This window comes from Centruroides sculpturatus, unplaced genomic scaffold (assembly GCF_000671375.1).
Source record: "Centruroides sculpturatus isolate CEXI.00-Female unplaced genomic scaffold, Cexi_2.0 scaffold838, whole genome shotgun sequence".
NCBI lineage: Eukaryota > Metazoa > Arthropoda > Arachnida > Scorpiones > Buthidae > Centruroides > Centruroides sculpturatus.
In genome coordinates, this window is record NW_019385059.1 from 80,509 (window position 1) to 106,555 (window position 26,047).

Below are 26,047 nucleotides of genomic sequence, written 5' to 3' on the forward strand. Positions count from 1 at the left end.
CAATAACTCAGAAATCCATGCTGTAGTATAGATGGTCAGCTGCAGATTTTGTGGGGCCTTGGAAAAATGTTATTAGTGGGCCCAAAATATTTATAAAAAAAAAGAACTTTTTTTTTATCAAATCTTAGACATTTGAATGTGTGATCCCTTTGAGTGCAGAGCCTGAGTTTGAGGTCTGAAAACTGACATCTGAACTGGCCCTGTAAATGATAAAAAATCACCATGTTGATGAGAAATTGGTAATTCTCTATTTAGTAGATGTTATAGCAGCTGCTGTACAAAATATACTTGATATGTATAAACCATAGAGTAACAGAATAAAAGAAGGAATCACCTATTCTGTACTCTGGTGTTTTTTTGGGGATGAAGCCTCTTTCTGCTCAGAAAGCATTAAGAGGCTGGAATATGATGTTAGTATGTTTTACTACTACCTGCAGGACCTGATTACCTATAATTACCTGATTACCTGATTACCTCATAATTTTATGTCTTTTGCTGTGTAGATTTTGTTTATTGTGATTGTTGTGGTAGGGATATGCTGAAAGTACCTTGTCAGGGGTTGATTTGTAATGGAAAATTAGTATGGAAAGTTAGTTGGAGTGAGGATAACCTCAACCTAACCCATGTTCTGGTTTAGTCAGTATCAATGGTTTTGGGGATGTGACAGTGGCAAGTTTCTCTGGTGTTATGACAAATAGTTTTCTATTTTAATATTTGTTATTTTTATGAACATTTAATATTGGTATTTTATTTTATAAATATCTGGAACTGTATAATAAAACAACAACAACAATTTTCTACTGATGTAGTGTTCATTATTATTTTTTTTTAGTAACTCATGTTCATAATATAAGATTTCTTTGAATGTATTGATATTTAATAACCATCCAAACATTTTTTATAACCAATTTATCAAAATAATTTGAAATTGTTTACTTTTTTATTGTTTGTATCCATTGAAAATGAATCAAATTGGACAACGATTCTTTTTCATATGATAATTAATTCTTAGGAAATATAATATTAATGTAAATAACATGTAATTTAAACTTCACCTATTATTCTAGATTCAAAATAACCTGATGATGGCTTAATAAATTTGAAATGTTATTGACTATATAAAAATTTATTGAATTAATAAAACTACTTTTACTACAGAAATTCATTCATTTGATTAATTCTGAGGATTCAAACATAAATGCCGATCAAATGTATCAATTAGATAGCTCTGTTTATTTTTACATCTGTTTTGCCAGTTCATTTTGTTTTTATCTTATATCAACAATTACATTAATGATTCTCTTTATTATCCCTATTTTTCTTTTTTATAGTTCTTTTTAAAAGTTAAGAATATATTTTTTATAAATTATACAGAATACAAGAAAAGGAAAGAATAAAATGTAATTTCAGATTTATAGAAATATTTGACTTTTATGTAAATATATTCTTATATAATAATAATAATTGTAATATTAAAATTATTTATTTTAATAGGTTCCTTTAAAGATTTCAATACGATGAAAACATTTATATAAACAAAAGTTATCTTACAAGTAAATAATATAAATCTGAAAATATATGTGTGATTTCAACAAAAATAGGTAAGTATTTTATCAACATGGATTATTTTTTCTAAATTTGGAATTATAAATTTTATTCAAAGCATTTTAAGATTTGTTATACAAGTAAATAAATAATATAAAATGAGTAATTACTTGTAATTACTCATTATACATTATGTTAAATTTATGTTTTAAATTTACAGATTTTTCTCTACTTTATAGAGCTCTCTGGCAACTACTAATATTATTACGATATACAAAACTGTATTTCTAGATTTTTCTACAGTGTGCAGAGCTAGAAATCTGTAAAGATAACATTTTGTAACAAAAATAAATCTGTCCGAGGATTTTTTTAAAATTACTAAATTGAAAATGGTAACTCCCGAATAAAATCTTAGTCTCAAGGTTGTAAAAGGCATGCAGAAATTCTGGCATCATTTTTTGCTTTATGGTGGTACGCATATGGTTTGCATACTGAACGGTGGATTAAGCAGTAAGTGAACTATGCGGGCGCGTAGGGCCCTGAAGGGACTCTTGCAGTCTTTAAAATGCTACTGAAAAAAGGGATTGCGAAAACGCAGAAGATAGAAATAGTCCAGAAAAACACTTCGATACATATAGATACATGGAAGTAATAAATGATATAGCTTTATGGCCAACAATATTAACAGATGCTATTATTGATCATATTCTTAAAACAAACCAAAAAGTATAGAAAAGGGATTTCTTAATAAACAAAATAAAAAGAGTTCAGATAATGGAAATGAATAAAACACCAAATGAAGGAAGTAACTTGACACCCGAAAAATTATTTAAAATACAAATTTACAGAGTTCTTGACACTCTATTGTGTCAAATAGATTGCGTTATGAAAAAATGAAAACTATCTGTGACGATTTTTGCTTTCTCTGTGGCTCGTCTTTACAATACATGAGTGTTGCTGATTTAAAACAATCGGCTGCAGATCTTGCTATTAAATATAGCAAAGATTTAAAAAAGTAACTTTACAAGTGAAATTGAAAGTTTTAATTTTGAAGTAACAACTCTTATACAAAATATAGAAACTGCATCTCCACTTAATATTCTACAGGCTCTTCATGATTTTGGCTTAATTGAGTCTTATCCAAATATCAATGTCGCTCTTTGAATATTTCTAACTCTTCCCGTTTCTATTGCATCGTGCTAGAGAAGTTTTAGCAAGTTAAACTTAATAAAAAATTATTTAAGATCAACTAGCAGACAAGAACGATTATCCAATATTTTTATTATTTCAATAGAATACAATATCGTTAAAAATATTAATTATGAAGGTGTAATTAATGAATTTGCTGAAATGAAAGCCAGAAAAATTCAATTAAAATAANGGAATCAAAATTTTTCAAAATTTCACGCGGAAGAGAGGTTAATATGGAAGAGAGGTTAATATGGAAGAAATTGCAAGAATGTGGAAATTAAAAGCAGAAGGCTATGGTGTCAAGGAAATTGCTACTTCTGGAATTTATAAAATTTTAGAAAATTATCACCAATACCTTCTAAATATCAATCAGGAAGGCCTGAAATCATATATCAAAGGGATGACTTTTTTACTCTTTCTACCCTGTGGGCACTAAGAGGGAATCTTATAGCAGGCCCATTATGGGTTTGGCACAATGGGGCGATCGAGTGGTGAGGGACGGGGGGCTTGACATATCTGAACGGACCATCCCCCAAAAATTCCTGAGGATTCCCTGAACCGTCCAGATTCCGGGTCCCCCAGAGCGGTAGGCTACCACCTTGACCGCTCGGCCATCCGGCCTCAAAGGGATGATAATCGAATTGTGCGTCTTGAATCATAACAGGATAAACCAGTTCGTCAAATTTTGTGTGAAAATGGATTAAAAATAGCAAAAAGCACTGTTCATCGTAGAATTTCATCAGCTCCACATATGAAATTTGATGCCTTGAAAAAAAAAAAAAAAACATCATTAACAAAATGTTACAAATTGGATGCAGTGGACTAAAGATCACATGCTGTGGAATGACCAATGGCTCTGTTTTATCAATGAAGAAAAGAAATTTAATTTGTATGGCCTAATTATTAGCATGATATTAGGAAAGAAGAGTGCAGTTTATCAGCAGGTAATTGTGTGGTAGTTCGGTCATTTGTGTGGGACTGCTTTTGATTTAATGGTTTATCAAATTTAGTGATTTTAACTGATAGACAGACATCTAAAAGTTATCAAGAAGTCCTAAAAAATAATTTATTACCTATTGGAGAACCTGATTGGATTTTCCAATAGAACAATGTTAGTATTCATTGTTCACGCTCAACAACTACTGTAAGTGGTTCGAAGATCATAATATTCAAGTTATGAAGTGGCCGGCAAAAGCCCAGACATTAATCCTATTGAGAACTTGTGGGACATTCTTGCTCGAAAAATTTAAGCTAATATAAGGCATATTGTAAAAACAATTATATAACATTGTAAAGTGCTATAAATAAACAATAATAACCACTTGCATTGTTAAGTAACACTTAATATTTAAAAAATAATAATAACATATAGATTATCTACATTTTTGGATACACTGTAGTATCATAATTTTGCAGGTGACAACCGGCTGGCCTGTGGGGTTGATACCTTTATCCTACCGGATTACCTGCCATTCTGAGAGATCCAGGCTCGAGGTTGGATCAGATTTTCAGAAATTTGAATTGGTAGTTTGATCAAATAGATTGTGTCTGTTCCTCATCACCAGCTGCTCTTTTTGGGTATTTTCATGATCATCGAACGCATGAAAAAAAGATTTGTTAATTCCCAAGAAGAGTAAAAACAAAAAAAGTATTCTTAGATTCAACTCATTGAAAATATGATGATAAATTATGTTAAAATGAACCAATAATTATTGTAAATTCAAATAATTCGGAAAATTTAAAAACAATGCAGATAATTAATTGCTTTCACCGTAATATTTCAATTATTTTATTGAAATATACTTTAAACCGGTTATTATAAAATAAAAAAAACGAAATTATGAATGATTCTTCTATACATTTTTAATTAGTTTGTTATAAAAACTAACTCTAACTATAATTTAACATTAAAATGTAATAAAAAAAATTATCATAATTACCAATTTTTTCACCGTTTCACACATAGAAGTGATACCATAGAAAACAATTATCGAAGCTGCGAATGCGGCAATTAAAGAGAATTTAACAAAATTGGTTTCGATATTCTGAAATGTTAAAACATATACAATTGTTGCATTTAATATTCCTATGACACTACTTGTAAATGATATCGGTTTTCTGAAACCTGTATCCATTGTGGCACATATACTATCGATCGCATTTAAAAATAATTGCACCTTATGAATTTCGACAACAGTTAAACATTTGTAAGTTCTTAAATTTTGAAAATAATTGTAAACACGATTCAGTCGTATTGAAACATAATAATAGAGTAAAAAAACAAAGCAAAATCCACTTATTAGAAAAACCGAGCCATAAATATGAACAATTGTGGGCAATGTGCAATGTAAAATGATGATCCATTCTGGAGATCTCTCTGGAGCAGAAAGCCTTTGCTCGTGTTTAAATTTCAGCTCGATAATTTGTAAATCAGGAACACACACTACTATAATTATTAAAACAGGAATAACGCACACAATGAGCATTTGAACTGTGTATATTATTTCATCGTACAAGACATCATTCACTGTCAATTTATCCATTTTCTGAACGATTTTTTCCAATATTTGCAATTCTCTACTGACGTTAAAGAGAAATAGAGGGATTGCCGCTAATATTAAATACCATATGGTAAGTAGCATGTGTATTAAATATACGTCATCCGGCCATTGTGCAGATAGATCAAAGTATCTTCTGTAATGGTGGTCAGGAGGAAGAAATAAATAAGACAAGAAAGTAAAGAAAAAAAACCACATAAATAAGTTAATAATTATGCAATAAGCGTATTGTAAACAAGTATGGGTTCTACTCTTAGTATCTTCGTGCAAATCATTAAATATAGGAATGCCTGATAATTGAAGAATGTTAAACATAGGCAAGAAGAGGCATTTAACACAGTGACAATTGTTTTTAGGGAAAGAAAATCCTAATAAATTAGCGATTTCAGCTAGTAGAGAAACTATTAACACAAGCATATCGGAAAAATTTTCATTAAGAGGTAAATACTGTATATAAAAATTTTTAACGTTAAGTTCTCTCTTGATTCTCTTTGCATTGATTTTACAACATCCATCTGAAAAATCGATAATTGCGTGATTACTTGTGAAAGCGTGTGCCTACTCACGCACGCGCTTTTAATTAAATCGATAAAATGACGCGTCTTTTAAAACGCTTCTAAACATTTTCAACAATATAATTTACATGATAGATAAAAAACCTCTACTTTTCAGACTTTTTAATCAAATACAATTGAAATTTCATAATGTATTCCGTAATTTATGCAAAATATATTGTCATAAATAAGCGTTGATCTTAATTGTGAAAACAATTTTTTTTTCGTTGTTGGCTCTCCTTCCTGTGGACACTTAAGAAAGTCTTTTTCTAGGCTCATCGTGGGATCGACTTAGCCTACAAAAGAGAGGCTGAGTGGTGAGGGACTCAAACATATTCTAGACCTTATATAGCACGATATATTATATCGCTTAAGAAACATTGTTGGAGTTCTCCACCCGGAGTTCTTTTGGCGATGACGAATGATATAACTTATACAACTTTAGTGAATAAAAATTAGAGTCATTATATTCACTACAAGAATTATAATACGGGAAATTCTCGTTAATTCGAACTCGGATAATTCGAAATCTTGTTAGTTCGTAACTGTACTTTTGTCTCGGTCGGAGATATAGAGATTTACACGTTAATTAATCTCATAAAATACGGCTGGGTTTCGGGATTGCAAGATTGAGCTACGACTCTACGAGTAACAGATTAAGATATTTCTAGGGCTCTAGGATACTGTATTTAGGCGGCTTACTACTATTTGGTCTAATTTAAAAATAATTTGGGTTACATGTCCAGAAATTTTGCTTTATTTTTTATAAAACCTATGTGGCAACCTGCACCGGATACGTACTGTTTATCCGCTTTATTTATATTATTATTATTATTATTATAGTAATTATTAATATTTAACGAAAACAACTTTCTTTATACGTAGCCGTATTACGTTTTCTTAATAAATTACATCAGTTACAATTACACGACATTTGGCATATTGGGTGCAGAAATACGTTATTAATCTCGGATAATTTGAAACTCGATAATTCGAAGTCGCGATTATTTCATTATTCAATTTCGAACTAACGAGGATTTCCTGTATTTGTTAGTTTCTTAGTCGTATTCGAGTAACGAAGGTTATTCTTGTTCTTTACTTCATCAGCTGCATTGTTTTTCGATTCTCAAAATTCTTCGAATCCAACAACTCATCAGTGGCGGATTGGATAGACCTCTGAACACTGGTAGTTGCTCATGACTTCGCGCCGCCTTTAACGGATTGTCCACGTGCAGTTTTCTGATTTTATTCACGTTTCTAACACCTAAATAGGGCCAGTTTCCCATAAGGTGGAAGACCTCCAAGTTATTTGAGTGATCACTCTTGACTCGTTGCCATATACATTAAAATCAATCGTACCTCCATGAAAAATTTGTTAATTTTTTTAAGAATTAAAGTCCATTTTTCCACGCGTATTTTAGCTAACTCTAAAAATGATTGAAACAATTTTTAAAAATTTATTTGTGCACATTCGTTAATATAAAAAACATATATGTCTATGTTAAGAATTTAAAACAGAAAATGTACATTTAGTAATACTGTACATTTAAATTTTATATTGATAAATTTTGACGATTTTATTTTAAATAATTTTAATGTAAAATTTATATATTTTTATCTCAAATTTTATTTGTTGACTTTGTTTTTACTTTACCAAGAAGTAATTTTCACGGCCAGATGGCGAAGCAGTTAAAGCTTTAGCCTACTGCTCTGAGGAATCTGGGATCAAATCTAGATGAGCAAGTTCCGAATTGTGTTTTTATCCTTAACTAGCAGACCCCGCCACGCGTTGTTGTGGCTCAAAATGTATCTATTATAAATGTATAACACTTCCCTGCGGAGGGGGTAATTTTTCGAAAAATTTCTTCTTAGTGTACATTCTCTTGACGTAGTCTATTAAAACGCAATCAAAAACGCAAAAAACCCGCATCTAAAATAATATAATAGAAGCCAAGTTCTTCACGGTAAGCTTTAATTCTGTCCCTCTCCCCACGGGGGAAATATCGAAAAATCCTTTCTTAGTGTACATTCTGTTGACGTACCCTATTAAAACGCAATCAAAAATGCAAAAAACCGCATCTAAAATAGTATAAATAGAAGCAGAGTTCATTACGGTAAGCTTTAATCCTAACCATCTCCCTTCAGTGAGAGGAATTTCGACACGTATATTATATAAAAACACGTGCGTATTCGAATGCAACGTTGTGTCAAAAATTCAAAGGAATCGGTAGGAACAAACGAACATTACATTTTTATTTATATAGCTAGACAGATGATGATCTGCTTTAGTTCATTTTCACAGAAAAGCATAATGCCTCACAGAAAAGCAAACTTAGGGCGTCATACTCGTAGCGCCATCTGTTGGACAAAAAAAGCCTTAACCATAGATGATATCATTTAATTTATATGAATGTTTAACGGAATAATATACAGCCTATGCCCACCCTGAGGTTCCATTCTAAATATTGGCGAAAGAATTTTTGAAATCGGATGAGTAGTTTCGGAGATTACCTGCTGCAAAGAAACTTACATACATACATACATACATACATACATTACCTCTTTATAATATTAGTATAGATAATACGAATTGACTCTTCGTTTTCTAATTTTCAGTTATATTACTCGACCCCATTGCGGGTCAGACCCACCCAAAAATTGTGACTGAACATAGCGCCTTAATGTGCCGCTGATGGTTTCGGATAGCAAATCGATAAATCCATTTTAATTTTGGAATATTCTTTAATCTTAGTGATTGGATATTAAAAGATAAACTGTAACATTATTCAAATACATCCAAATGTTAAAAGAAGAAAAATTTAACATTTACTAGAAAATAAAAAAGTTTTATATTTAAGAATAATTATTAAATTGTACTTATATGTTTTTAAAATGTTGAAAAACTTTAAAACGTTTTAATAGAAATTTTTTTAGTGAATGAATTCGTGCAATAAAACTTTTTATTTATATTTTATATACAAGTAATTAAATAAAAATTATTCCAGAGGGCGCTTCCTTGTTTATATTTGTAAGAGGAACAGTTCGTGTAAGTGTAATGATTATTGCAAATTTATAAATAAATTTGAATAGTATAAGAGTTTTTTCCGATAAGAATCATTCACTTGAATGTTAATTCATATATTACATATTTTTCATAGAATTCTAGTTATTGATAAGCATTGAATATGCAATGAAAACTTCAATGGGTAGCAGTTCCGTTTAGATACTTATTACATATTCATATAAGTATATCATTTAACTTAAAGTAACTTCTACTATTAATGTAATAATCAACATCATAAATTTGTATTTTATTGAAGAAACTGGTTATATGAAAACTGAATATACGATTAAATCTGATAATTGTATTTAAATGTACATTAAAAATATTTAAGTTTCTTGATTTGATTTTTTGTTGTTTTATTTCAATATTCAGGAATAAAAAGCAAATTGAAGGGATTTTTGTGCATTTGTAGTAAACATGGTACACAGTAAAGTTCATATTCATGAGAATGATTTCACTACTTATTTCGGTTAATCTTTACCTAGGTGCACCATCATGGCCATGGTCCTGATGGACTCCTCCCAGAGGGGAGTGGTCGGTAGGCCACCGAGTGCCTAACATCACTAGTTATTGATTCACGGTAGTTCCTGAACAAAAGAAAAAAAAAAGACGTCTACTAAAAATATAGTTAATCTAACCTAACTGAAGCAAACAGTCGTGACTGCTGCCATGATGGTGCATGTAGGTAAAGGTTGACCCTTATTTCATATATTTCTAGAGTGATTCTGCAAAGGTAGTTCAATTTTAAAATTATATTACTTGTTGCTGAATCTGGTTAAATATTTTACTTGGTTTTTTAGCTTTTTTGAGTAAATCAATAGAATTCAAAATTTACTCTATTTTTGTCAATAACTCAGAAATCCATGCTGTAGTATAGATGGTCAGCTGCAGATTTTGTGGGGCCTTGGAAAAATGTTATTAGTGGGCCCAAAATATTTATAAAAAAAAAGAACTTTTTTTTTATCAAATCTTAGACATTTGAATGTGTGATCCCTTTGAGTGCAGAGCCTGAGTTTGAGGTCTGAAAACTGACATCTGAACTGGCCCTGTAAATGATAAAAAATCACCATGTTGATGAGAAATTGGTAATTCTCTATTTAGTAGATGTTATAGCAGCTGCTGTACAAAATATACTTGATATGTATAAACCATAGAGTAACAGAATAAAAGAAGGAATCACCTATTCTGTGCTCTGGTGTTTTTTTGGGGATGAAGCCTCTTTCTGCTCAGAAAGCATTAAGAGGCTGGAATATGATGTTAGTATGTTTTACTACTACCTGCAGGACCTGATTACCTATAATTACCTGATTACCTGATTACCTCATAATTTTATGTCTTTTGCTGTGTAGATTTTGTTTATTGTGATTGTTGTGGTAGGGATATGCTGAAAGTACCTTGTCAGGGGTTGATTTGTAATGGAAAATTAGTATGGAAAGTTAGTTGGAGTGAGGATAACCTCAACCTAACCCATGTTCTGGTTTAGTCAGTATCAATGGTTTTGGGGATGTGACAGTGGCAAGTTTCTCTGGTGTTATGACAAATAGTTTTCTATTTTAATATTTGTTATTTTTATGAACATTTAATATTGGTATTTTATTTTATAAATATCTGGAACTGTATAATAAAACAACAACAACAATTTTCTACTGATGTAGTGTTCATTATTATTTTTTTTTAGTAACTCATGTTCATAATATAAGATTTCTTTGAATGTATTGATATTTAATAACCATCCAAACATTTTTTATAACCAATTTATCAAAATAATTTGAAATTGTTTACTTTTTTATTGTTTGTATCCATTGAAAATGAATCAAATTGGACAACGATTCTTTTTCATATGATAATTAATTCTTAGGAAATATAATATTAATGTAAATAACATGTAATTTAAACTTCACCTATTATTCTAGATTCAAAATAACCTGATGATGGCTTAATAAATTTGAAATGTTATTGACTATATAAAAATTTATTGAATTAATAAAACTACTTTTACTACAGAAATTCATTCATTTGATTAATTCTGAGGATTCAAACATAAATGCCGATCAAATGTATCAATTAGATAGCTCTGTTTATTTTTACATCTGTTTTGCCAGTTCATTTTGTTTTTATCTTATATCAACAATTACATTAATGATTCTCTTTATTATCCCTATTTTTCTTTTTTATAGTTCTTTTTAAAAGTTAAGAATATATTTTTTATAAATTATACAGAATACAAGAAAAGGAAAGAATAAAATGTAATTTCAGATTTATAGAAATATTTGACTTTTATGTAAATATATTCTTATATAATAATAATAATTGTAATATTAAAATTATTTATTTTAATAGGTTCCTTTAAAGATTTCAATACGATGAAAACATTTATATAAACAAAAGTTATCTTACAAGTAAATAATATAAATCTGAAAATATATGTGTGATTTCAACAAAAATAGGTAAGTATTTTATCAACATGGATTATTTTTTCTAAATTTGGAATTATAAATTTTATTCAAAGCATTTTAAGATTTGTTATACAAGTAAATAAATAATATAAAATGAGTAATTACTTGTAATTACTCATTATACATTATGTTAAATTTATGTTTTAAATTTACAGATTTTTCTCTACTTTATAGAGCTCTCTGGCAACTACTAATATTATTACGATATACAAAACTGTATTTCTAGATTTTTCTACAGTGTGCAGAGCTAGAAATCTGTAAAGATAACATTTTGTAACAAAAATAAATCTGTCCGAGGATTTTTTTAAAATTACTAAATTGAAAATGGTAACTCCCGAATAAAATCTTAGTCTCAAGGTTGTAAAAGGCATGCAGAAATTCTGGCATCATTTTTTGCTTTATGGTGGTACGCATATGGTTTGCATACTGAACGGTGGATTAAGCAGTAAGTGAACTATGCGGGCGCGTAGGGCCCTGAAGGGACTCTTGCAGTCTTTAAAATGCTACTGAAAAAAGGGATTGCGAAAACGCAGAAGATAGAAATAGTCCAGAAAAACACTTCGATATATATAGATACATGGAAGTAATAAATGATATAGCTTTATGGCCAACAATATTAACAGATGCTATTATTGATCATATTCTTAAAACAAACCAAAAAGTATAGAAAAGGGATTTCTTAATAAACAAAATAAAAAGAGTTCAGATAATGGAAATGAATAAAACACCAAATGAAGGAAGTAACTTGACACCCGAAAAATTATTTAAAATACAAATTTACAGAGTTCTTGACACTCTATTGTGTCAAATAGATTGCGTTATGAAAAAATGAAAACTATCTGTGACGATTTTTGCTTTCTCTGTGGCTCGTCTTTACAATACATGAGTGTTGCTGATTTAAAAAAATCGGCTGCAGATCTCGCTATTAAATATAGCAAAGATTTAAAAAAGTACGAATTCACAAGTGAAATTGAAAGTTTTAATTTTGAAGTAACGACTCTTATACAAAATATAGAAACTGCATCTCCGCTTAATATTCTACAGGCTCTTCATGATTTTGGTTTAATTGAGTCTTACCCAAATATCAATGTCGCTCTTCGAATATTTCTAACTCTTCCCGTTTCTATTGCTTCGTGCGAGAGAAGTTTTAGCAAGTTAAACTTAATAAAAAATTATTTAAGATCAACTATCGGACAAGAACGATTATCCAATATTTCTATTATTTCAATAGAATACAATATCGTTAAAAATATTAATTATGATGGTGTAATTAATGAATTTGCTGAAATGAAAGCCAGAAAAATTCAATTAAAATAAATCTTATTAAAAATCTATTGTAATGTATTTGTTTTATTATTTTCCCAAAACCAATTAAATTAAGGAGCCTAAATGCAAATTCTTGCACAGGACACAGGAATGGCTAGTTAAGGCTCTGACGAAGAAACTCATTCATCTTGGTTTGTTTTGGTGCCACTTTCCTGCCTGTTGAATACAACAACCTCTTGCCTATCAGCAATGTCACATAGAGCCTGTTTGTTTTCACTAAAACTTGTCAGGAAGACCTTCACAACTTGGAAAGGCTTTATGCTAAATTTCATCACTACACTTCAACCAGTGTCAGAATGTTTACTAGGTGGCTCCTCTTCAATTATATCAGCCTGCTGACTCTCTTCATACAATTTTTCAATTGTACATATCCCAAATTACCAAGTGCATCATTGAACTCTAGTTTTGGGTGTTTCCTGGAGTTTATAAATGTTGAAAAAAATGTGATGTTTACAATAGATGGGCTAGAAAATTATTCTGAATTATTGATCTGCTAAAAGAAGGTAAAATTACATTGATTTGATGGGACCGTGGAAAAAATTAGCTTTTTTATGATCATTAAAACAAGATTCTAGTGTATATTTTATTTTTAAAAAATAAATTAATTTTTATTTATTATATTACTGCAACAAAATATGTGATATATACTGTATTTTATGGTATATAATATGCAACTTCTGTCTAAAAAAATTGCCTTGTATCTTATATGTGAAGTTGCAATTTTCCATAGGCTAATGAATTCCCCAAATGGCCTTCAGCATGCTATCATAATTTCTATCTAAACACAACTATTTTAACTAAGCAAAAACATTTTGAAACATGTTGTTATTTTCTATGGCTAAACAGCTATTGCATGTATTAATGCAGTATATTTTAATTGTAAATGACTTGTTTTAAACGCCTGTTTTTCCCTTATAAAAAACTGCAACTGCATTCTAATTTTTTTTAAACCAGTATACAGATAAAAAAATTGGTTGAATGCCAAAGGTGTGGGATTGCTTAAATGTACAGTACTAAATACTTTTTCCTAAATATTCCGTGCTGAAATGAGGAAGATGCATCTTATAGTATATGCCATATACTATGAGATGTAAAATATAGTAATTCTGCCATTTAAAGTATTAAAATTTTAAATTAAGAATAAAACAAATGTATTATTGTAAAATACGTATTTATTTTGTATGATATAATATTATGTCCTATTTTTTTACTTTTCCTACCCTGTGGTTACTAAGAGGGCCTTTTTTCAGGCCCATCATGGGTTTGTCCTGGCCCCCTTTACGGCAACTAAATGGCAAATTATGGGACCTGAAATATCTAGACAGAACTGCTCCCAAAAATTCTTGGTGTATTTTGGCTATTCTGACTTAGTTGCTGTCCTTCATACCCAGGACTATCTCTAGTACAACAAGAAAAAAAATAACTATTACTTGTTTGAGCTAAAGATTTAGTTTTCTATGAAAACAAAACTTATCAAAACAAAAATACAGTAATGCTTTTATTGCATGTTTATCTATTATCCCCATTTATAAAAAAAAGCAATATAAAAATTATTAAATTCTTTTCATCTATAAATAGATGCAAGGTTCAGAGTATGTCAACTCCATCTATACTAATATTATAAAGAGGTAATGTTTGTATGTATGTAAGTTTCTTTGCAGCAGGTAATCTCCGAAACTACTCATCCGATTTCAAAAATTCTTTCGCCAATATTTAGAATGGAACCTCAGGGTGGACATAGGCTGTATATTATTCCGTTAAACATTCATATAAATTAAATGATATCATCTATGGTTAAGGCTTTTTTTGTCCAACAGATGGCGCTACGACTATGACGCCCTAAGTTTGCTTTTCTGTGAGGCATTATGCTTTTCTGTGAAAATGAACTAAAGCGGATCATCTTCTATCTATCTATATAAATAAAAATGTAATGTTCGTTTGTTCCTACCGATTCCTTTGAAATTTTGACATAACGCTGCATTTGAATACGTATGTGTTTTTATATAATATACGTGTCGAAATTCCCTCCCCACTGAAGGGAGATGGTTAGGATTAAGGCTTACGGTAAAGAACTCTGCTTCTATTTATACTATTTTAGATGTGGGTTTTTGCGTTTTAATAGGGTACGTCAACAGAATGTACACTAAGAAGGGATTTTTTGATATTCCCCGCGGGGAGAGGGACAGAATTAAGGCTTACCGTGAAGAACTTGGCTTCTATTATATTATTTTAGATGCGGGTTTTTGCGTGTTTGATTGTGTTTTAATAGGGTACATCAAGAGAATGTACACTAAGAAGAAATTTTTCGAAAAATTACCTCTCCGCAGGGAAGTGTTATACATTTATAATAGATACATTTTGAGCCACAACAACGCGTAGCAGGATCTGCTAGTATAATATATATAGAGAAACACAAATTCTAAGATTATAAGAGTCAATTCTTTATATTTGGGTGAATGATTTTTGGGCCTTTAAAAAAATTTCTATATTCCAAATTTTTTCAGAATGCATAATGAAAACTTGTGTTAATGGAACTTATGGAAACATATGATTGTTTTCATTCAAGCTTAAGATTTGAACTTTGTGGGTCAGATGATGGGACAGAGAAGTCCTGAAAAATGTTTAACTGAATAAAAAAACATGATTCTTATAATCTTCTTAGTTTATAAGAAGAAATACAAATGCTATCTGACACAAAAGATATATGATTGATAAATGGACACAATAATTTTAGTAACAGAATTCTGTTTAACTGAAATGTCAAATAATAAAGGAAATTTTTAAAATTTAAATTACAATTTTAACCTCGGTCTTATAATATAATCAAGATGGGTTGATAATGATAATAATAATAAGCACAGAGCCCAAACGGTTAGGAGTTGAAAGTTGAAATTTGGTACACAGTTAGTGTACATCGTGAGAACGTACACTAAGAAGGGATTTTTCGAAATCTCCCCGTAGGGGAGTGGGACAGGATTAAGGCTTACCATGAAGAACTTGGCTTCTGCTATACTATTTTAGCTGCCTTTCTTGCATTTATGTGGGAAATCGAACTTATTTTTGGACCCTTCTAAAAATTCTCAACAATATTTAGTGTTCCATCGTGTATAAAGTTGACACAGGGAGTACATGCGCATAAGTTTGCTTTATTCGAACTCCATCTTAATGTTCGTTTTTATGTTTGAATTTATATTTATGAATGATTCTGGAAGATCCAGCTTATTTTTCGAATTTAGTAAATCTGAAGAAGAACCCAGAAAGAGTTATGAAAACATTTATTATTTATCACTTAGTGGTACTATGCAATGGTTAGTGGTTGCAGTGAGTCTTAATTATTGTTATCCTGGTATAGTAAGCAGATATCTAAAAATTTTCTAATTAGTCTCGGAAGAGGGTGGACTAATTCTTGCACTCTGTGAAAACGGGTAAGATTGGCTATAATCTAGTAATCTTAATCTTTGCTATTGTTACTTTTTGACCAAGCAATGCTGGGCTCATCTGCCAGTTTAAAATAAAAATAAAGTCCTACTGAATGCTTCTTTCCTCATAGTTTTGTTAATATTACATTAATATAAGTATGAATTGTACTGGTATATATCACTGAAGATATTTCTAAGTAAAAAATATAAATAATTATTTTCAACATAATTTTAAAGTACAGTATTTTAATATTATGCAGTGGCTAATTTCTCAGAGATAGAGCATAAATGAAAGAGAAATTATAAATTTCAGTGGAATGTCATTTTGGTAAAAATTGACTTTTTTTACTTGAAAATAATGAAAAAACTTGGGTATATTACATATACATTATATACATGCATTTATATTACTTTTTTCTAAGAAAGTAGCCTATAAATATATAGTCATTACTGACTAGAGAAATGCTGTCAGCACAATTGGATCACAATCTTTGAATTAGTTGGTAATGAGCATTCTTTTGAGAATAAGAAATGGGGTTATTTCCTTGATACTTCTGCTCCTGTAGAGCATGATTGTAAAGCTACAACACTATTGATTTTGAGCAGAAATTACTATTAAACATTCAAAATCAATATTGCTTAAACTTGGCATATATTTATCTTAACTCTTAGTCAGAACGCTCATAAATCCTATAGATTATAAAATTAATTCTTAATTTTGCTGCATTATATAATTACCAGTTCCTTATTTACCAGTTCCTAATTTATAAAAGTATTAAGAATGTTTCTCTATCAATTCAGCCATATTATTTGAATCAACATTATCAAACATCAGCTATTCTGCATTTGCAATCTTTAGTGTTTTCAAATATGGTTGGAATGTAGACTTCAAGTCCTTTAATGATTTAGAACACATTTTTCTATCATGTTTTTATTAAAATTAATGTGACCTTTTTTAAGAATTATTGATGTTATGGGAATGAACAGCTGTAACACATTTTAAATATATCCTAATTTCTTAAATATAAGACAGATTTAAAGAGATATTCAGAGATAATACACTGTATCCCTTTTACCAGCATGAATGAGAATTCCTGGTACCTGCTAATTTTAGCAATATTGGCTCTCCAAAGAATTTCTCATTCTTGATAACCTTGGTTAAGTCTGATGGAATGATTAGTTTGCCTCCAGACTTTACCATCCGAGAACTAAGCTTGCTGATAAAATGGTTTCTTGATTCCTGAATATATGACCAATGGTGCTTTAAAGGTATTATTTCTTTAATAATGAGAGTGTAATATAGAATTTCTCAGAATTTTTGGAAAAAAATAAAGGAAATTACTATAAAATTTTAAAACCAGTGGATATTCAAATTGGCATATATCAAACCATTGTAAACCAATGACTGACTGACTATATTAGTATGATTATCAAAAACAATAATATTTTTCAAACATAATATTCCTGTTGTTATTAAAAATAAAGATATTTTTTTCATTTTAAAGAGAAACTATTTTGCTCTCTTCATCATTAATTATTTTATGCTTTTTGTAATTTGTAAAATAAATATTCATAAAGCTATGCCATGAATATTCTTAATTAACATAACTATGAACTTGAACATAACTATTTTAGGTTCATGAGACCAGTTGTAACTTTAAACTGAACTATTTAGTTTATCTTATCTTATGAGTGGCCCATCCCCAAGTTCCACATGCATATGTAATGATAGGAATATATATATTGTCATAAATAATGGACATTGCATCTGCAGATAGTCCCCAGTCTCTTCTGGCTACTTGTGCAAAAGCTTGAAGTGTAAATCCTGTATGGTTAGAGATATATTCTACGTGTTTATCCCATGAGAGTTAGAAGTCAAGTATAACACCCAGGTATTTGAGAGTTTTTTCAACTTCGATTGTGTTGTTATTCATTTTAAGGTGTGGTGGTTTGAGGTAAAGGTTGTGTTTACTTGCTTTGTTGAAAAGAATACCTCTGGTCTTTAGAGGATTGAAGTTAAGTTTGTGTTTATTTCCCCATGTGTAAATCTGCTGTAAGAGGTTGTTGCCTTTGTACTCAAGGTCAGACCTTGATCGATCAACTAGCAGAATTATGATGTCGTCAGCATAAGCAAAGGAATTTGTTTGTCCGAGGGTTTCTTTAAGGAAGGCATCGAAAGTGATATTCCAAAGCAGGGGTCTGCCTGTGGACCCCTGCCCTGTGGCAGCCTCTTGTAATGATTTTATTCACCTGATTCTGTCCATACTGTATAGTTGCAGTACGGTCATTTAAATAATCCTGAAATAGTTGTAGGATGTTACGAGGACATTTTAACTTTCGCAATTGCTGTGTAATAAATGGCCACCAAGCAAAGTCAAATGCTTTAGATATGTCTAAGCTCACTCCAAGAACTTATTTGTTGCCATCAAGTAAATGTTTAACTGTATTAACCATAGATTCAATTGCGTCGTCGGCTGACCGTTGTGGCCGAAAGCCATACTGTATATTGCTTAGGCATTTATTATGCTCAATATGCCAGTTGAGCCTATTGGTCATCAACCGTTCGAGTATCTTACCCAATAGGGGTAGAAGGGAAATTGGTTTCGCATCATTTGAAGAGCCTGGTTTTGGGACAGGGACAATCTGTGCGTGTTTCCATGCACAAAGAAAACATGCATGGTGTAGACAGGCATTATATAAATTAAATAAGTGTTGTGGAATTAGAGCCCACAGATTGAGTGCAATTCCATTAGTAATTTTGTCAGGGCCCGGAGCTTTGCCTTTTTTGAGATAACAGAAGGTTTGTTGAATTTCCTTGTACTTGAATTGTGGAATGTCTATTATATCATCTAAATCACTAAATTCAGCACGAATAGAACGTTGCCAGTCTGTGTCACCCTCTGGATCGTCATCAGGACAGAAGGCATCCAGTTGGGCTGTTAACATTTGGATAAGAGTAGGTGGGTTAGAATCTTCAGTACTTAGGTCCGTTATAATTTTTGTTTTTCGCAGTTTATTGCTGCACATTTTTGTTATGAATCCCCATGGATTCTTTGATGTATTAGTACAAAATTTGCGCCAGCTGCACGTTTTCTTAGCTTTTATTGCTTCTTTGTAGAGTTTTTGACTACAGAGATAGGCCTCTTTATGTACAGTTTGTGCAGCATTATCCCTGCATCTCTGATATGTCTTCCTGAGTTTTCTTGTATTTTTACGGAGATTGTCTAATTCGGATGTCCACCATGGAACACTTTTCCTGTTCTGTGTCTTTTTGGGTATGAAGAGACTACACGCGTTGGTGATTGTTTCAATGTTGTAATCAATTTGTTTCCTTATGTATGAGGAATTCTCTGAATAAATGTTGATAAGGTTACTCTCAAGGTATTCTGACATCTCTCTCCAATTAGCATGATTTAGGGCATATTTCAGGCATGGGGACAATGCAGGTAACAGGTATTCCTCAGTACAGGTAATATCAAAAGCAATCATTGCATGTTCAGTTAAGCTATCTTCAGACAGTACTCTCCAATTATCTATTCTGGTATAAAGGCTGTTACTACAGACGGCAACATCTATCACACTGTTGCCTCTGTGAGAGGTAAAGGTTGGTGGAGAGAAAGAGTTATTAAGAATAAGAAGATTGTTGAGTGCAAAAAATTCTTCCAACAGTCCTCCACGATGGTCTAAATTGTCCCCGCCCCATGCGGGAGAATGTGCATTCAGGTCACCTGCCATTATGATGTGAGTACCACAAAAGGTGCTAGTGATTCTTTGAAGCTTGTCTATGAACATCTCAGAGTTTGCATCTCCTGGAAAATATATGTTTAATAATATTATTCTGACATCATTAACCATTAACTCTGTGGTTATTACATATTGGCTGCTGTACTTTGTATGGTGCATGATAGAAAGATTAGTATTCGGAATCAAAGAAATTGCCTATGGGAATTGGCAGGTCCCCTGTAGGATTGGACAATAGGTAGGGAGACATGTAGGGATATTTTTACGACAGTACGGCTCCTGTACTAGAATAATATCAAATTCAGTCATTTTCTTGCTAAGGAAGGAAGTGGAAGAAATGCTCCTTCCCAAGTTAATTTGCAAAATGTGAATTTTATTATTGTCGTTCAGAGTCATATTCTGTTCTGGAAATAATATAATGTTTGATTCTTTTGTAAATTGGACATGAGCCGTCTCGCGTGTTATGATGATGATTTGGAGAGTTTTCTTGTTGACAATTGCAGCAAATGGGTTTGTTTTCCGGTTAGGACATTCCTTATAAGGATGATTTCCTGTACAGTGACTGCAAGTATAAATGGTTTGCAGGTAGTCCCTTGCAGAATGATTATATCCGGAGCACTTATAACATTGTAAAATTGGGCAGAAATCTGCAATTCTACATCGTGACCATTCTAAGTCAATGTTTAAGAGTCGACATCCGATCTGTTTCTGTGGGAACTTGCAATAATTTTTTTTCATTCTCTAGTGTTAAAAATGTTAAACACAAAAATTTACACCCTCAAAACTCTCAGGCTCACATAACAGAATTTCCCAGCCTAGCTCTGTGATTTTCTGGCGAGTTGCCAAATCAGCATAAGGCCTGGCATTGTTGTGGTGCTGTATGATTTGCTTCCTATTGACCAGGTTCAGTCTCTTTTTTTTTAGTGCTTTGTTTGAATCATCCATTTGTCAACAATACATTTCCAAATTGAGCTTTTCTTTGGATTTGAGAAGCTCATAGTGTATTGGTCATTTGGTGTCCCACCACACACAACATTCTCTTATTGAGGCTCAAGCTCACTTTTGAGGTGGAGGGGAAAGATTGTCCAGGCTCACAGTGTGCTCCTTTTCTCAATATTCTCATACCTAATCCACTTTTCATCATCAGTTATTATCTGGTCTAAGAAAGGTTCATTTTTGTTCTGAGCAAGCAGAGATGTACAATGACGACTCGGTCAAGTAAATTTTTTTCACTTAACTCCTGAAGCACCCAATTGGAATATTTACACACCAGTTCAAGTTTCCAAATATGGTCTGAAATGGTTTGTTGAGTTCAGCTTTTCCACAATCTCCGATGTTATCAAAAAAGAATCTTGCTGTATAATGGTCCTAACAATATTGTCATCAATCAGAGATGGTCTTTCAGAGCATGGCATGTAATTAAGATCAAAATTGCCTGCTTTAAATTTTTTGAATCATCTCCTGACATTCTGTTGGAAACTGTATCTTCACCAGAATATTCAGCAAATTTCTATCTTGTTGGAATTCATACAGAATACAATGTTGTAAATGAACTTTATCAATAGACATGCTTACACAAATGAATCTCACTTAATACAGAGATGATGAACCTATTGTTTCAGTAAATTTAGAAGAGCACATATGTAGAAATACAATGGTAAAAAGAGGCAGCCATATATGTTTCAAATAAACACGTTCATGTGTGTTGAAACTTGATATGTCAAAAACAGACAGAACTTTCTGGTAGACCTAATATAATAAGAATTTATTATTGTATTAGAATGATTTTGAATGTTTCATGTCTGAAGATAAGATTTGTTCTTAAAAAACCAAGTTTTTTGCCTAGGACTCCTTTAAATGATAAGTTTAGTTTTAATATTTTAGATATAATGATTAGGGATTGTATACCGGTTTACCGATTTACTGGTTAACCGATAAATTGACAAAAAACATTCGGTAAACTTACTGGTAAATTTTTGAAATTTACCGGTAATTCTGTAAATGAAAAATTTATACTAGAAATTTTTATGTAGAGAATATTGTGTTTATAGATATTTAAAAGGGCTAAAGGAACATTGAAAAAAAAAAAAAAAAATAGATAAGTGTAAGCAACAATATACCTAATTATTAATTTTATGTGAGATATTTTTTGTTTAATTTTAATTTAAACTTTCTTGGGTTTGAGAGGCACTGTAAATTGTACAGAAAGCTCTAGTTAGCATATGTGATTTGTGCTCTGCCGTTTTTTGAGATTTTTAAAGGTTTAAAATCTTTACAATCAACGTTTTTCTTAAAGATTAAGTAAATAATTTTTTTTTTTTAATATTTAAAAATAATAATACGTAAATATTTCACGTACTTTTTAAATTAATAGCAATTTTGAATACACCACATTATGACAGGACATTAAAGCAATATTATTGCAAAATAACATTAAAATTTGTACCTTAAATAAATTTTTTACTTCTAACAACTGTTTAAAATAATTAAATACAAATATTTATTACAAGATTCTAACATTATGCCTTAAGATTGTGCAAAATATGTATTATTCTAACCTTATTTTCGTGGGGAATCCCCATTACTCTCACGAAAAGAACTTTCTTTAATTTTAGATTTTAGAACCAGGTGGAATAGCTTACTAAACATGCTGGAAAGATTTTTATTACTTAAAGATGCTGTCCGAAAAAGTCTACTAACCTAACCTAATCTGGATTATTTTATACAAAAATTAGATCAAAATTAGGAGATAAGACTTTAAATAATTTAAGTTTCTTGAGAAGTTATTTTTTAAAAAATGATAATCAATAAAATGGTATTAGGTACTATATATTATTTCCATTTTATTTTTATTTTTCTGTATTATTTTATTTATGTTTCTAAAAGTTATTATTATAGTTTGTTTAGAATAACACTTTAATTAATTTTTATATTTTTTAATATTCTATATCTTTGAAATAAAAAATGTGAAATGGAAATCAAAATTACTTATATTTTTTATCACCTTAATTTTATTTTTCAGGGAAAAAATTTACCAGTAATTTACCAGTAAACTGGTATTTTAATTTTCATTTACCGAATTACCGGTAAATGAAAAAGTCGGTAAATTTACAATCCCTAATTATGATTCAAGCAATTTATTTTATATTTACATTGTTTAACTGTCATCAAAAAAACAGCACACTTATAAACTGAAATTGTAAAACTAAATAAGCGACATCTAAATGTGATTTCCAGCTTATAATAAACACAAATTTACTGCTTGAATGTTTTTGGTCGTCATTTAGATACCTTCATTTGGATTGAATACATTAAAAAAAACAGTTCTATCATTTGAAAATTTCTATCTTTTGTACATTGTTGTGTTCTAATCTTTTAAACATTTAAAAAGGTGTTTGATATGAAAATCATTTCATTTACATCATAAATAAATAATTATTTTAAAAATAAAGCTACAAATGGAATTATTATTATTACATTCTGTAGCACTCTAAATAATATTTCCATGACTGTGGTATTGCAGTATAGTCCAAGTTGATGCACTCTCCTTTCATGTTAGCTATATAAATTTCAAGAGCCTCATAAGTCGATCAGTCAAAGATGCTATGTATAAGGCCCAATGGGAAAACTCCGGATTCGGTAGCATAACGGACAAGTGCTGTGTTATAATTCCCCTTGACCACATCATATTTATGGTTGTGTATTCTGGCCTGAATGGATCTGTACATGGATCCGATGTATGACAACCGTCTGTTAAATCATCCATTGTGTAATGGAATATGGTACACCCCTGGAACCACTTTAAAAACTGGCTTGTACTTAGCTTAGTTATATATTATGTTTCTTATTTGATATTCACAGGACATATACTTTTGTATCAAAGATTATGCAATTTTTTAATATTTTTATTTTTATATTAAATATGTCACATGATAACAATTTTAAATTCACCACAACATATATTATTTTATATATACCATATATATTCTAATAATCAGCATAGCTGCAAGATGAAAAAAGTTATAGACAGCATGCTGTTTATTGGAATAAATATGCTTCACAAATATATATATATATATATTCTCAAGTTGGAGATATTTTAAAATAATTAAAATTATATTTAACAGCATTATGGTGCAGTTTGTTTGTGCTTGTCTTAATATCCGAATACATGCTAAAGGGAGTGATATCTCGGCAATTAATACTTCAGATCTTCATTTATCTACAACTGAAGACAACGATAAATTTTTCAAAAATAGTATAACCAAAGTTTCCTTGGATCTAGGTGGAATTACTAAGGTAAATTAATATTTTGTAAATAAATTTAATATGATTAAATTAAATATTTCAAAGAAATTAAAATAAATTAAATTATTTGTGAATCTTTTTGAAAGTTAAATTTCAATGGATATTGAAAAGCTTCATAATATAGCAATACATTATATATATTCTTGTAAGCAATTGATGCTTTGTTTTGTTGTCAGCCATGCTGATCTGTAGATGTTGCAATCATCCTCAATTTCTGTTGGCTATCAACTTCCCATTTTTGCTTACAACAACAGAATTTAAAATACTTATTTTCTGGACTCTTTCTATGCTGCAGAAACAGAAAATATTTCTGCTTTAGTTTTCCACAAATTTGGAAATGGATCTTTACACTTTATAAGTATTACTTTGGCATATCAAATCATTTGATTAACTATCTGAGCAGTAAAATCAGTCAGGCATACAGACTTCGAAAAGGGCATAAGGTAGGTTGACCCGTATATTTACAATCCAATCATGAACATATTTCAGAATCAGTGAAATTGGGGTCTGAAACTGATTGAACTTTGGCTAATTTTTAAAATTTATTTATTTGGTGATCTATGAATTGATGATCATATATTGGTGTGTTAATAAAATTGCTCTATTCAAAGATTGATGCTGTAATCAAATATTAAAAACAGACAAAACAAGGAACATTCCCTAGAATTTGGCAACGTCTGGTCACCCTACCTAAGGAGAATTTGTGGCCATTGTAATATTAGTGTGAAAGATATAATGTATCCTTAATAAAATTTTTGCATATAGTTCTCAACAAATCACCAGAATTTAATTTTTAACTTCTGATGTACTATTAAAAACTGTTATAAATTATGCTGTTTGTTTCAATTTTTTTTTAATGATATCTGGTTTCCAGTAGAATCAATATTTCCTAGTGTTTGGAAGGAAAGTTCAGATCTAACTACTAAATTTTTTTAATAACTTTTTTTGCCCTCTGGGCACTAAGAGGACCATTTTTTTTAGTAAGTTCATTATGAATTTGGCAAGGTCTGTAATGGGGCAGCTGAATGGTGAGTCCCATATATTCAGACAGACCACTCCTGGAATGTTCCTGGGGTATTTAGAATTTGGTCCCCCAGAACAGTAGGCTGATGCCTTAACTGCTTAAATTTTATAAATACTTAGATCTGGGCAGTCAGCCATCTGACTGCCCAGATCTAAGTATTTATAAAATTTGCAAGAATCTAGAAGGAATTCAAATTTTAATCTATCAAAACTGTAGAAAATTTCTTATTGTACAATCATCTAACCAATCTGTTTCAAAATTAATTATTATATAATGGAATTAAGCAATTATTCTTTATTAATTGTTTCAATAAATTCAATTTTAATGTTTAACTGATATTAAATAAATTCTCAATTTTTGTATCAGGAATGCATTTAATAAATAAATTATTTTCCTTCCAGTCTCAAAACAACTTTGTTCATAGTCGAACAGTAGGAAAATGGGACATTATTTCATGCATCAGCTGTGGAATGGATTGTTATGCAAATCATAAAGATGATTCTGATAGTAATGTATTTGTGAATCTGCAATTAGAGGTTTGTTTTATTTATTTTTCATTATATTCTAATTTATTTAATGTAATGAACAAATATTATTACTACTTTCAATTGTTAACACCTTGAAGGATAGTCTCATCTCATTTCAGTTTTCCACAATTGATAATGGACAACTAATAACTATAATTTGTTTTACATTTTAAAATATTTATAGAACGATTTATATTGTTTTCATATATAAATATCTGCAATTAATCTATTTGTTAATTTTTACTTTCTTCACATCAATCATCGAGACAGTAAATATTAATTAAAGTGGGAAACTTCAACAAAATAATTTCTTCACTAACTAAACTAAACAAAT

At 30.4% G+C, this 26,047-nt stretch overlaps 1 protein-coding gene across 2 annotated transcripts in view; it reads left to right on the plus strand.

Moving 5' to 3' along the window:
- Positions 1-8,854: 8,854 nt before the first annotated feature.
- Positions 8,855-26,047, plus strand: part of LOC111634091 — a 70,943-nt gene continuing 53,750 nt past the window's right edge. For both annotated transcript variants that reach the window (XM_023378769.1, XM_023378768.1), the window contains exons 1-4: positions 8,855-8,894; positions 11,253-11,359; positions 23,982-24,153; positions 25,588-25,722. In XM_023378769.1, coding sequence (XP_023234537.1) covers positions 11,337-11,359; positions 23,982-24,153; positions 25,588-25,722 — 330 coding nt within the window. In that variant the 5' untranslated portion in view covers positions 8,855-8,894; positions 11,253-11,336. The remainder of the gene's footprint in view (positions 8,895-11,252; positions 11,360-23,981; positions 24,154-25,587; positions 25,723-26,047) is intronic.